Source organism: Euleptes europaea, chromosome 8 (genome assembly GCF_029931775.1).
Source record: "Euleptes europaea isolate rEulEur1 chromosome 8, rEulEur1.hap1, whole genome shotgun sequence".
Taxonomy (NCBI): Eukaryota; Metazoa; Chordata; class Lepidosauria; order Squamata; family Sphaerodactylidae; genus Euleptes; species Euleptes europaea.
In genome coordinates, this window is record NC_079319.1 from 875,910 (window position 1) to 889,475 (window position 13,566).

Genomic DNA, 13,566 nt, shown 5'->3' on the forward strand with positions numbered 1-13,566 from the left:
AGTATTCAGCCCTCCCTCCCATAGTCTTCTCTTCCCAGGATCGGCTCTATCTTGTCTCTCTCCGAGCTGAGCTCTTCCCGGCCTCCATGAGGGCATGAAGTCGGGGCGGGGGTGGCCCCTCTTGGGAGCCCTTACCTGATGGCAGGCAAAGGAGGCGCCCACCGGGTGTTGGTGACCAAAAGACCGCCAGGTTTGCATTCTCAATTATTCTCTTGAACGTTGGAGACCCTCTGAATGGCTGGCAATTGCGCACACGGAAGGTGAGAAGCCCCACCCTGCCTGGCTAGACACATGCAGATCCCAAGAGGGGTAGAATCATAGAATTGGAAGGGACCACCAGGGTCAACCCCCTGCACAATGCAGGAAATTCACAACTACCTCCCCCTCCACACCTAGTGACCAGAAGATGGCCAAGATGCCCTCCCTCTCATCATCTGCCCAAGGTCACAGAATCAGCATTGCTGACAGATGGCCATCTAACCTCTTCTTAAAAACCTCCAGGGAAGGAGAACTCACCACCTCCCGAGGAAGCCTGTTCCACTGGGGAACCGCTCTGACTGTTAGAAAGTTCTTCCTAATGTCTATACGGAAACTCTTTTGATTTCATTTCAACTCGTTGGTTCTGGTCCGACCTTCTTGAGCAACAGAAAACAACTCAGCACCCTCCTCTCTATGACAGCCCTTCAAGTACTTGAACATGGTTCTCCTATCCCCTCTCAGTCTTCTCTTCTTCAGGCTAAACATACCCAGCTCCTTCAACCTTTCCTCATAGGACTTGGTCTCCAGACCCCTCACCATCTTTGTTGCCCTCCTCTGGACACGTTCCAGCTTGTCTACATCTTTCATAAATTGCAGTGCCCAAAACTGAACACAGTACTCTAGGTGAGGGCTAACCAGAGCAGAGTAAAGCGGTAAAATATAAGTAAAATATTTGCAGAGCAGCTGACAACTCCTTGCAGTCCCAGTCGCCGTTTCAAACTTGGCAAAACACCACCGGTCCCTCCCAAGAGCCCTGCTGCCTGCCGACACAGGTCAGGCTGAAGAAGGAGAACTCCTCCGGCAAAAATGCCATTCCTGGAAAACGAGGTTGTGATAAAGCAGGGGCAGTTAAAAAAAGAAGAAGAAAAGGCAGGAGGAGCTCAGAAAGACTGGGGAGTTGGCACCAGCCCCAAACTACTATTTATTTAAAACATTTTTATGCCTCCTTTCCACCCAATCAGGGTCTCCAAGCCGGCACACATAAAAAATATTATAATGTTTAAACAATTAAAAATAAATTTAAAATTATAAAATAATTAAATAAAACATACTAACAAACAACCCTTGAAACATGAAGGCGGGCCCGTGACCGTTATTGGGGGCATGCCAAATGAAACCAAAAATAATTCGCCCTCTGGCAAAAGACACCGGTATAGAGAGAGAGAGAGAGAGGAATCTCCCTGGGCAAGGAGTTCCAGTTTTGGTGCCACAACTGTGAAAACCCTTTCTCTGCTAGCCACCTATCTTGCTTCACGTGGCGGGGTCAACCGGAGCAGGGTCCCAAAGATGACTGGAGTGAGCGGGTAGGTTCTTATGGGCGGAGATGGTCCTTGAGGTATGTTTGGTTCCAGGCTGTGCAGGGCTTTAAAAGTTAAGACCAGCTAGGGTTGCCAACCTCCAGGCGCTAGCTGGAGATCTCCTGCTATTACAACTGATCTCCAGCCGATAGAGATCAGTTCCCCTGGAGAAAATGACTGCTTTGGCCATTGGACTCTATGGCATTGAAGTTCCTCCCCAAACCCCGCCCTCCTCAGGCTCCACCCCAGAAACCTCCCAACGGTGGCAAAGAGGGACCTGGCAACCCTAAGACCAGCACCTTGAATTGGGCCTGGAAGAACGGAACCCAGCGCAGATGGAGCAAGACTGGAGTGACAACAGTCCCTACGACCCACTCCAGTCAACACCCTCGCCACAGCATTCTGCACCTGCTGCAGCTTCCAGACAGTCTTCAAGTGCAGCCCAATGGCGATCACATTGCAGTAATCTAGAGCACATTGCTCCCCTATTGTGGGGGTGCAGAACTCCCAGGGCCCCAGGGCCCTCTTCTGCTGCCACCCCAACTCTTCACGCCTGCTTAGGGTCACCAGGTCCCTCTTCACCACCAGCTGGAGGTTTGAGGGGTGGAGCCTGAGGAGGGTGGGGTTTGAGGAGGGGAGGGTCTTCAATGCCATAGAGTCCAATGGCCAAAGTGGCCATTTTCTCCAGGGGAACTGATCTCTATCGGCTGGAGATCAGTTGTAATAGCAGGAGATCTCCAGCTAGTCCCTGGAGGTCGGCAACCCTACGCCTGCCCTTTCTCTCTTGCAGGGTCTGTGGTGACTGAGAGGCCAGCCTTCTCACCCCTTGACAGCTCCGAACAGCCATGGGCCTGCGACAGTCCCCCTACTCCAGCCGCTTCTTGGGGGGCGCGGATGCCGTGGCCAGAGAACTCCTGTACCCCAGCTACTGGCTGCTGAGCCAGCTGCTGGCCCTGCAGCAGACCACCGCGGAGAAGCAGGAGCACCGGAGCCAGGCGTGCCCGCCGCCCCACGCCCTCCGGGTCCTGGCCAAGGGGCCCCTGCTGCTGCTGCTGCTGGTCTTCTACCTGCCCTTCTGCCTGCTGGGCCTGCTGCTGTGGCTGCCCCTGCAGGCGGCACGCCGCCCCTTCGCCTACCAGCACACGCCCAGCCAGGCCTCGCCAGAGGAGTGGGTGCTGCCCGGTAAGGGCAAGGCCTTCCACTTTGTCAGCGCCAATGTTTGCCTCCTGCCGGACGGCCTGGCCAAATTCAGCAACCTGGCACAGACCCAGCGGCGTGCTGCGCAGATCGGGCAAGCCCTCGGGCGAGCTGCAGGACAGGCCACCCCGTCCCACGAGAGGAGCTCCAGAGGGGGTGTCTGCAACGGCACCGGCGGGCAGAAGTATGGGGCCATGGAATCCAGCCCTCCCCGGGCATGCCGGAGCTACCCTGCAGCGGACGGCGATGTGGCCATTGAGGGGCCCCTCTGGGAAGGGAAGGCCACTCCGCCCTGGGAGATCACGGCCTCCTTCCCTCCGGGCATGGACTTCCTGTGCCTGCAGGAGGTGTTCGACCGGGATGCCACCGCACGCCTCCTCCGCCTGCTCGGCCCCTACTTCGAGCACATCATCCACGATGTGGGCACCTGCGGGCTGCTGGGCCACGCGACCTTGAAGCTGCTGAACAGCGGGCTCTTCCTGGCCAGCCGCTACCCTGTGCTGGCCGTGCAGTACCACTGCTACCCCAACGGCAGAGGGGAAGACGCCTTCGCCTCCAAAGGACTGCTCTGCGCGCAGGTGAGGGGGGAGCACTGGGGGCCCGGGGACGAACACAGGGGCCGGGCGCTGCCTTGCCCCAGGCCAGACCCTTCTTCTAGGGAGGTCAGCGTCCTCTCCTCCGCCTGGCAGCATCCTCTCCTCCGCCAGGGGGGCATCTTTCCTGTCACCCCTTACCTGCGGCCAGGGACGGAACGGGGCACCCTCTGCTTGCCATGCAGAGGCTCTGCCGCCCGGACTCAACCCTTGCCCATGCATCCTCTTTGGAGTCCTCTGTGGGCTACTGATTGTGCCCCCTTGGCTCAGCCTTCAGCTAACTTCGGCTCTGACAGAACTGGCCTACCTGAGCAGGCATTCTACGCAATTGGGAATGCTTAGGATTGCCAGGTCCCTCTTTGCCATTGGTGGGAGGTTTTTGGGGCAGAGCCTGAGGAGGGCAGGGATTGGGGAGGGGAGGGAGTTCAATGCCGTATAGTCCAATTGCCAAAGCGGCCATTTTCTCCAGGTGAACTGATCTCTGTCGGCTGGAGATCAGTCTTAATAGCAGGAGGTCTTCAGCTAGTACCTGGAGGTTGGCAACTCTAGGAGTGCTCCAGTTGAGTAAGGGAGTAGTACCCCTGGGCATGGGCAGAGGATGTCATCTCTTGTTCCTGAGCAGCCACATCTGGAAGTCAGCCGTGATTTTTAGGGTTGCCAACCTCCAGGTACTAGCTGGCGATCTCCTGCTATTACGACTGATCTCCAGCAGATAGAGAACAGCTCACCTGGAGAAAAATGGCCACTTTGGCAATTGGGCTCTATGGCATTGAAGTCCCTCCCCTCCCCAAACCCCACCCTCCTCAGGCTCCGCCTCCAAAACATTCCGCCATTGGCAAAGAGGGACCTGGTAACTCTAGTGATTTTCCAGAAGACCCAAGTCCTCCTGCTCCTGCTTTTTGGGTCTGCTGGCCAGGGCCTTTTGGGGAAGGGGGCCTGACTGGTTGACACCCACCAGCACTGGCCTGGGGAGGACCTGCTGTTTCCCCACATTTGCCCAGGGGGGGTGTCACTGGGGTGGGGGCAGGGCTGGCCACTCCTTGCTTCCTCTGGCTGCAGCTGGAGATTGGGGGAGGGCAGTTCTCCTTCCAGAATCCTGCCTGGGGTTGGCTGGGCCGGCTTGAGCTGCCCCGCTCTGCCTGCCTGCGGTTCCTCCTGTAACCACTTCCTTCTTTGCATGTCTCAGGTGCAGCTGGGAGCTTCCCAAGGGCAAAGGATTGTGGGATACTTGAACTGCACCCACCTGCACGCCCCAGAAAGTAAGTGTTGGTGCTTCCCTCCTGCAGAAGACAGGCACATGTTTCCAACTGGCTGACTGGGAAGCTCCTGGAGACTTGTGGGCGGGGGGGGGGCTGGAGCCTGGGGAGGAGGGACCTCCATGTGCTATAAGGTCATCTGGCCCACTTTCCAAGGCAGCCGTTTTTCTCCAGGGGAACGGATCTCTGTTGTCTGGAGCTCAGGTGTAACTGCAGGAGATCTCCTGGCCCCACCTGGAGGCTGGCAACCCTAGACGGGGGGGTACGAGGCATGGGTCTCTCTTGCCCTCCTGACCTGGCTGCAACCCGGCCCTCAAGAATGCAAGAACAGCCATGCCCGGGCCACCCCACGGGACCTCTCCCACCACTCTCTCACTCATGGGGGCTGGACAGAGAAAGCCCCGGGAAAGCTCCCTGGCGGGGCAAGAGGGGAAGGGTCGCCCACCCCTGCTACTGGCAGCTGATGGCCAGAGGGGAGCTGCTGTGGAATGTGGAAAAGGCCCTTCCGGCAGTTTGTCACGGCAGGCTTCTCTGTATTTATCCAATGCTACTTAAAACAACTTAAACTGTCATCTCGACATCTTGTGACAGTGAGTTCCCCTGATTGACTACTGCCTCTGTAGCATAACTTGTGTCATTTGAAGCCTCGTTATGTCCCACTGAAGATGAGCAGATGAAGCTTCCGGGCGGAGGTCCGTCTACCCGCTCTGGGCCCTGCTACCGACAAGAGCTTTTCAGCAGCGCTTTTTTGTTAACTTGATAATTTTTTTAAAGCTGCCAGTGCAGGGTTTTTCTTAAAACCTTTTTACCTGTCTGGAAACCTGGCCTTTCTTGCAGCTTCTCCCAGCAGTTTTTGATGTGTGTCTTTGCGAAGGGTGTGCCCAGAGACTAACACAGCCCAATTTCTGTCCACCTCCACAGCTGACGCGCAGATCCGGTGCGACCAGCTGACCCTGGCTCTCCGTTGGGCACAGGAGTTCCAGGACACCCACGCTCAGCCGGGAGACGTGGTGGCCTTCGATATCTTGTGCGGGGATCTCAACTTCGACAACTGCTCCCCAGGTGGGATCCGGGCAGGAGAAGCAGGCAGGAGGCGCAGCCGACCGGCTGGAAGGGGGCGCCCGGGGCTGCCCCCGCCCTCCCCCCACTCACACACCCCTTTCTCCCCAGACGACCATCTGGAGCAGGCCCACGATATCTTCAGCCTGTATAAAGACCCATGTCGCATCGGGCCGGGGCAGGACAAGCCATGGGCTCTTGGTGGGTGCCTCCCTCACCCCCTCCAGTCCCCAAGGGGTGGAAGGCCCCGAGCAGAGGCACTCTGTGGGATTCCTGGTGCTCAAAAGCCTTGCCTCCTGCACCAGGGGACCTCCCTAGAGAGTCCAACACATGGCTCTCTGTTCGGCTGGCTTGGGAAGCTTTTGCCCAAGGGTGGGAATAAGGAGGGGAGCCCCTCCCCCCCCCCCGTGACTGAGAGCTGCCTGAACCTCCACTCTGACACAGGACCTGTCCCTCTAGCTTGGCATGACACAGTGGTGGGGTGGTGGGGAGAGAGGCTCCTGCTTGTCCACCAGAGGCTAAAATGGCTTCCCTGACCTCCCCAGGCACCCTGATGAACTACCTGGAGATCTACGATGAAGCTGTGGCGACCCCGGAGACCATGAAGAGGTGAGGGGACCAGAGGGTGGGGTGGGCTGGGAAGCCCCCTTGGGCTGTCAAGGTGTCCTGCTCTTCACTTGCTGGGGGGGGGGGCACTGTGGATAGGAAATCTAGCGGGGGTGGGCAGGATTGGTGTATTGGATCTGCCACCCCCAAAACTTTGGCCAAGAGGGGGTATCTTCCATTGCTTTCCTCCTGGGCAGGAGGAGGGGGCAGGAAGATGGCAGCAGCTTGTGAGGGCAATTTCTCCCCTTGCTGGGTTCTTCTTTTCTTCCAGGACTCTAGAGCATGCAGAGGGGCGGCAAAAGTACCTGGCAGGCCCCATCCAGGGGAAGGCGTGCCCCGACCTTTCAGCAAGCACGAGCGAGGGGCGCCGCATTGACTACATCCTTTACCGGGAGCACCAGGGCCCAGCACAGCTGAAAACAGTGAGCTGGGAAGCTGGGGGCATGCAGGTCCTGGGGGGCATGTTTGCTCTCTTGGACCTTGCATTGGGTGGGACCCAGAGTGCCAGCAGACCCTCCCCTCCCTGAATGCCTGTGCCATGCAGGGAGAAGTGGCAGGGGTAGAGGCGCAGAGGAGGGACGTCCTGGCAGCAGGCAGACCTGTGGTGAGCCGTGCTGCCCTACTGGTGATGGGAGAGAGGCTGGGGCATGGGGGACTCCTGGCTTTTGGTCCTTGCTCTTTGGAGCCAGGGTGGGAGGCAGGGCTCCCTCCCAGGGCAGAAGGTAAATGGCCCCCCGCCCCCAGCATGAAACTAGCTGACCACTCAAAAGCACCAGAGATACCCAAAGAATGTGTGCGGAGTGTTCTGTTGATAGGCCCCACAACTGTGTTTATGGCTTCCGGACAAACATGGCGCAGGGAGAATGGCAGAGCTTCGCACCCGGCCTCGGAACAGCCCGGCCAGTCCTGCACCCTCTTTCACACAGTGGACAGTGAAGCCGCTCTGGAGGGCCAGCGACCAGGGCAGAGGGGCCCAGGCCGGCCTGGGGCGGCTTCCCAGCACTGCGCTTCAGCAGTTGGGCTCCTGAATGCGGAGCGTCCAGTAACCACGGTCAGGCCTCTCCTGCGTTAATGTCGGATCCCTTTTTAAAGCCATCTATCCCTGCCTGTGGCCATCACTCCATCCACTGGCAGTGAATTCCACATTTTCATTACTCATTGAGTAAAGGAGCCTTTCCTTTGGTGCAGTCCCGTATGAACTTCACTGGGTTCCCCTCAGTTCCAGTCACTGTTATGGGACAGAGAGACAAGGTTCCCTCTGTCCACTGTCTCTCCCCCATGGACAATTTTATAAACTTCTGCCATGCCCTGTCCCCTTAGTCACCTTTTTCCACACAAGGACAGCCCCCTAATCTCCTCATAGGAAAGGTGCACCAACCCACTAAGCCTCTTCAGTACTTTCTTCAGCTCTACAATATCCTTTGATGTGGCCAGCAGCTACTCCACGCAGCAGCCCAGGTGAAGCCACACACCACAGATGGATACAAGGGCGTTACAACCTTGGCTGTTTTGGTCAGGCCTGTCCTAATCATTCTCAGCCTGGAGTTTGCCTTTTTCATTGCTGCTGCACACTGGGTCGAGGTTTTCCTCAAGCTTTCCCCTTCAGTACCCAGATCTCTTTCCCTCTCAGTCTCAGCCGGTTCAGTCCCCATCAGTCTATATTTAACGTTGTGATTTTTTGATCCGGAGCGCATCACCTGACACTTGCCCACCTTGAATCTCATTGGCCACCATGTTGCCCAGACACCGAATTCAGAGAGCGCCTTATGGAGCTTTTCACAGTCCGCTTTGGTTTGCGCCATCCTGAATAACTTAGTTCATCCGCAGACTTGGCTGCTGGGCCGCCTTCTCCTGGCTCTTATGTGAAGGGCCAAAGATCGGGGTGGGGGTGGGGGGCTGTGTGCACTTTGGAGGCAAATTCTTCCTGGGTTCATCGGCAGGGGCACAGACCGTGCGCGGTGGGCGTGGTGGTTTTCCCTGCCCTGCCTGCCCCGCACTTGAGCTCTGCCCCTTTCCCTGCTCTTGCCGCCCGCTTGCTCCATTGCTCTTGCTGAGCCTCCTCCCTCTCTTTACCCCCAGGTCGTGGAGAGGGTCTCTTTCATCACCCAGCTGGCCACCTGCTCTGACCACATGCCCGTGGGACTGCGACTCTTGGTGGCTCCTGAGGCACAGCCCGGAGCGTGACACTTGCCTGCTGCAGAGCCAGGAAGGTGGGGACGCCCGTGGGCAAGGAAGACCGAGATGCCCCTTTGAGCACCCTGCGGTCGAAGGGCCCTGCTCCAGCACTTGGACAGCGTGGCAGTTGGGCCCCCTGCCAACTCTCTGACAGAGAGGAAGAGAACGGTTGCCAACCGGGAAGTGAAGGAACGGCGGCTTCATTGTGGAGCCAGGGGTGCCAGCACTGCCCCTCTCGCACTCGGCCCCATTGGAGAGCGGCTCTTCAAGCAAACACTTTGCGGGCCAGGGCTGGCTGAGGCAGGGTGGGGGGGCAGACTGGCCAGCACGGTCTGGTTTTATAAAAGAGGTCTCCATGGGCCAGGTCTTCCTGCTGCCCCCTCGGGGCGGAGGGGGCCGGGGGGGGGCTGAGCCCAGCGGAAACCCCCATCTCAGGTAGCCCAACCAGCAGTGAGTGATGAAGCCGTCACTCCCCAGGGAGAGGGGAGGGACACAGAGGCAAGCTTGTTGGGAAGAAAATGCAGCTGCAATGGTCCACCCTCACCTCAAAAAGCCCCCCCTCCACTGCCCCCCCCCCGCTGCATCACTATTTCTCTCCGTTTCTCCATTTGCGATTTGTATTTCGTAATGATTATTGAAGCCTTTTCATGCACAATAGAAAATTGTCCAGAATGACTTTGCACCCTGTTCAAATTTGTGACATGGAACAAAAAATGAACACATCATTTGCAAACTTCAATTCTTTGTTTCCAGAATACCTGTGAAAAATGAGCCCAAAATAAATGACTCAGTGAGCCAAAGGGGCCTCTCTAGGTGTAGGTTTCACTCTGTCTCTCAGTAACCTACTGGTGCCCCCCCCCCGGTGACCACGTCCAGGTGACCCTTGGCTTTCAGGCTCTAAACGCAACGCTTTTGTTCAAAAAAAAAAAAAAATCAGTAAGACCATCAGCTATGCAGCTGGTTACAACTATGCCCTGAATTGCTTTCCCCTCCCCAAATGGGCACATCTTGACTGGTGAGGGGACTCCTGGAGCTCACCTGGCCCTGCCCCCATCTCCTACAAGAGAGAATGCATGTGAGAGAGGGGCTGAGCCCTTCAGGCATGGGGCACACTGCTCTCTTGGCATCCTTTTCTTGAGATACAAGCAGACCAGGAGACCCATACGCTGGGTCCCAGCAAAGTCTGGGGACTTGCTCTTGCCAAGACACTGGGCGGCTGCTGGCTCATAAGGAACCGGGAGACTGGGAGGCGGGCTGCCACTGGGCAAGAGGCTAAAAAGTCATGCCCAGTAACTCTGGACTCAGGCTTAGCACTCCAGGTACAGCGACCAAATCTGGGGTGGTTCAGGCAGGAGGAGCGGTGTGATTTTGGAAGTCTGGTTTGGCTCTGGAATTCAGTCTGCCTTTCAGGCCTATCAAGATCACTCCGTTCCCATCTAAAATGCAGTCTGTCCAGTTGTATGCTTTATCTTGGAATGCAGGCTAGGATTGTGGCCAGAGCCCACGGCAAACACTGTCAGGTCGACCCTTTCCCTGCTCCCGTCGCTCCTCCGCTGCTTAAGCACAACTTTCCTTTATTTTCCTCCTTTGCTGAATGCAATGAGTGGTGTGTGTGTGGGGGGGTTGTTTGCCCCCTCCACCCTGGGTCATGTTGACGGTACACACAGTGCCCCTTCCATGCTTGGAAGGCAAATCCCAAACATGGCAGAGGCCATAGTGCGAGGCGGGGGGGGGGGGGAAAGGCAGCCTCCTCCCTGCCCCCACAACATGCCTTGGCCTGTAACAGCCCTCGGGAGCTCCGGTGTGCCCTGTTGGGGCAGTTCAGACACCTAAAGGAAGCAGCATGCAGAGACGGAGCGCACGGAGTACCGGACTTCCCCTCTCGTGTCTCCCAGCTCTACAGAATCAGGTGGCCCGACAGCAGCTTCACAGCGAACGCTTATGCCCACCGAAGCTCCCCAACTCAGATGCGCAACCACAGTGTCCATCCAGAGAAGCTCCACTCCCACCCTTCGCTCTGGACAGGCGCTCCATGGTGGAATGGAGCACGCTTTGCCTCGTGAGGTTGATGCAGAAACAAGTTTTTAAAGTGCACCTTTACTACAACAGATGAACACGGCTACCCTCGGGAGTTACTCTTTTAGGACCCTCAGGGAAGGGCAACTCAACCAAAACAGGAGGGGGTATTAAATGCCCCCTCCCCACAAACACTTGGAGCAAATTGCCAGTATAAATGCTGGCCTCCTTTTCTTAAAAAGAGGACAAAGTGCTAGAGATTGAATTGGTTGCTGCTGCCAAAGGGGGATCGGATGTCCTGTCAGGTGCCCCTCCCGTCACCCGTGGGCTCACCCCTCTCTCCATTTTTGCCAAGAAAGGAGCCCTCCAAACCGCTCATGCCCCCTGCCAAGCTAACGCCAGGCAGCCTGGCGAGGTCAGCTCTGCACCTCCCAACCCTGCTTAACAGGCAGCGCAACTGGCGTCCCCAGGAATGGTGCGTGGCAAGTCAAGGGGTGCCGTCCAGCCTCGACACCCGCCGTTTCCTTCAGCCTGCAAAGACTGGAGTTGACTGTTCCAAAAATTTAGCAAGGACTCCCCAGCTGCCTTCCAGAAACACTCAGAAGCCACTGGGGCAGAAGCTCATGGCGTGGAGAGAGACCTGCCTGCCCCCCAGCCCCCTGAGGCCATCCAGCTTTCCTTGAAAGGGCTATTCACCCAGGGAGAAAATCAGCTGCTGCACAAGACATTCCTTGGCTCGCCTGCAGCGGGTGGAAAATCCCAGCCCTGCTCAGAAGAATAGCCGGGCATATTTGAACACTGCAAAGTGCACACTGGCAGCATCGCCAAAGCCTCTTTGAGAAGGCAACCGGGAAACACAGAGGGGAGGGCACCAGCCCCCACCCCACCCCTGCGCACACATGGCCGTGGTGGAGAATGGCCATGGGGCAGCCTGCACAATGCAATTCTTTGCTTCAAATACCAAGCATGCTTCTTGCATGAAGCCACCAACCCAATGAAGAGTGGAAGGTGCAAGGTTTGGTCTCTCTCGGGCCAAGCTGGCAGCTGCCCTTCTTAGTGGGTAGTTCTTTAGCCCCCTTTTGCGCTTGCAGACTTTTCTGCAGGTTGTTTTGAGGGGGGTTTGCCTTTTTCTTCATCTATTTCTCCCCAATGTGGTGCCCACCAAGTGTGTTTAGAAAGTGGGTGGAGCTTTTGCCCCTGCAAGGCTTCTGACTGGCTGTGCAGGTTTTAAGGAACATGGTTTGGGCAGCAGCTCCCACCATGACACAAGGAACTGCGCTGGGAGGCTGCACCCACCACACCGGGTCAGAATTTCAAAGGTGCCCGCAAGGCACAAAACAGCTGGGGACCCCCTGTTCTGCTTTTACAGGTGCCACCTGATGCCACCTCTTTTCTAATGCTGCGCAGTAAGCCCATGAGACGGGCCCCACGTTCAGTAGCTCCACTGGCACCTCTGCCCAGTGCAAAGGTACCACTAACCACAGGATTGTGTGTTGGGGCGGGGGTGGGGGAACCCAGGCTGACCTGCTGATTTGTGAAGGAGCATTCACCCCTCCCCCACCTGGAGAAAGGTCCAGTCCAGGCCGGGGAATTCAAATACTGTGCCCTCAACCCCACCGGGAGCGAAGAGCCCTTTGCCCACCTCTGGCACGCCTGGTTCAAAGGAAGTTTTGATGGGGGAAGTTAGAAAAAGGACCTCAACTGGCATCTTTATCCCCCACCCCACCCCACAATTCCCAAACTCCATCATTAAACCTAAGAGAGGTTTTCAAAATTTCTTTCTATTGGGATCTGGCCAGTTCTCCCAGTTCCCTTTACATAAAAACAGAGATTTAGATCCATGTTGGGGGTGGGGGGAGCGTAAAGCAGCACACCAGCGCATCGCCCGGTTGGCCCTGCAAGGTGCAGAGGAGAGCCCAGAGGTCAGCAGAGCACTGGAAGGGGGGAAGAGGACAAAGGAGGCAGCTCCTCCCTCCCCTCCCCAAGAGGCAGCCTCCGAGGACTGGCCCAGGGCAGTGGACCCCCTTCCTCTGACCTGGAAGCTGGAGCAGGATCTCCTTGGGCCCCAGGCCAGCTCTCCCTCCTCCTCCACACAGGCAAGCCCAACAGCCTTTGTGGCAACAGGTGGGAGGGGGGCTCAGACTCCTCCCCCCTCCCTCTGCTCCCCTGCCCCAAGGACCACAAGCAAGCTCTGAATTGCACACCAAGGTTTTATTCACCCCAAGGACTCTGAAGCCCTGACCCCAAAGAAGAGCCCTCTTCCCAGGGAAAAGGAGTGTGCTTTCGACAGCGCCCAGCAGGTGTGCGGATGCCAGGCGGGGGCTTCTGCCTCCACCCCCACAGCAGTGCAGCACGGGAGCGGAGGGTAGCCCACCTGGAGGTGCACCGGCTGGCCTGGCTGGCTTGCTGGGCAGAGCTTGTCCGCTCTGCAGAGAAGGGAGCCTGCAGCCATGGAGGCAATTGGGGCAGGAGAGGAGTGCTTAAAGCTCAGAGTGCGGACAGGCAGCTTTTAGCCCCCTCCAGAAGACCATAGGCTCTGTGAGCAGGGGAGGGGCAGCTCCCCCCACGCCCGGACTGAGCCACACCAGGCCCAGCTCACCTAATGCAGCAGCCGAGCACGATGAGGGAGTGTTTTACTGGGGAACAGGCCAGGCAGAGAGGAGCCAGAAGCCCAGGAACAGAGCTGAGGGCAACCAGCAAGGCTGGGCCAAGCCCCACTGGGAAGGAGGGAGGGAGGGCTGGGCAGAGAGACGCTGGATCCCGCCATGGCAAAACCTCCAAGGGCTCATTCCATTACCCACCCACCCCAATCCTCAACTGGCTTCCAAGGAGCTCCCTCGCGGCTCTTCCTCTCTCCACCCCAAAACTCTCAAGCTGGGTTGCCAGGTCCACCCCCCCCCCAGCTACCAGCAGGGGATGGATGAGGAGGTAGGTTGGGAAACTCCTGGAGATTTGGGGATGGAGCCTGAGGGAGACAGGGACCTTGGGGGGGGGGGGTACAAAGCCATAGAGCCCCACCCTCCAAAGCAGCCCTTTTCTCCAGGGGAACTGATGTCTGTCTTATAATCATAGAGTTGGAAGGGACCACCAGGGCCATCAAGTCCAACC

The 13,566-nt window shown here is 57.5% G+C and overlaps 1 protein-coding gene across 1 annotated transcript; it reads left to right on the forward strand.

The window, feature by feature from the left end:
* The first annotated feature begins 2,383 nt into the window (after positions 1 to 2,383).
* On the forward strand, positions 2,384 to 8,451 carry LOC130481984 (sphingomyelin phosphodiesterase 5-like). The gene is made up of 7 exons (XM_056854777.1): positions 2,384 to 3,331; positions 4,533 to 4,605; positions 5,524 to 5,664; positions 5,773 to 5,862; positions 6,207 to 6,270; positions 6,539 to 6,689; positions 8,347 to 8,451. The coding sequence occupies exons 1-7, from the start codon at positions 2,402 to 2,404 to the stop codon at positions 8,449 to 8,451; spliced, it is 1,554 nt and encodes a 517-aa protein (XP_056710755.1). The 5' UTR covers positions 2,384 to 2,401.
* Positions 8,452 to 13,566: the final 5,115 nt, after the last annotated feature.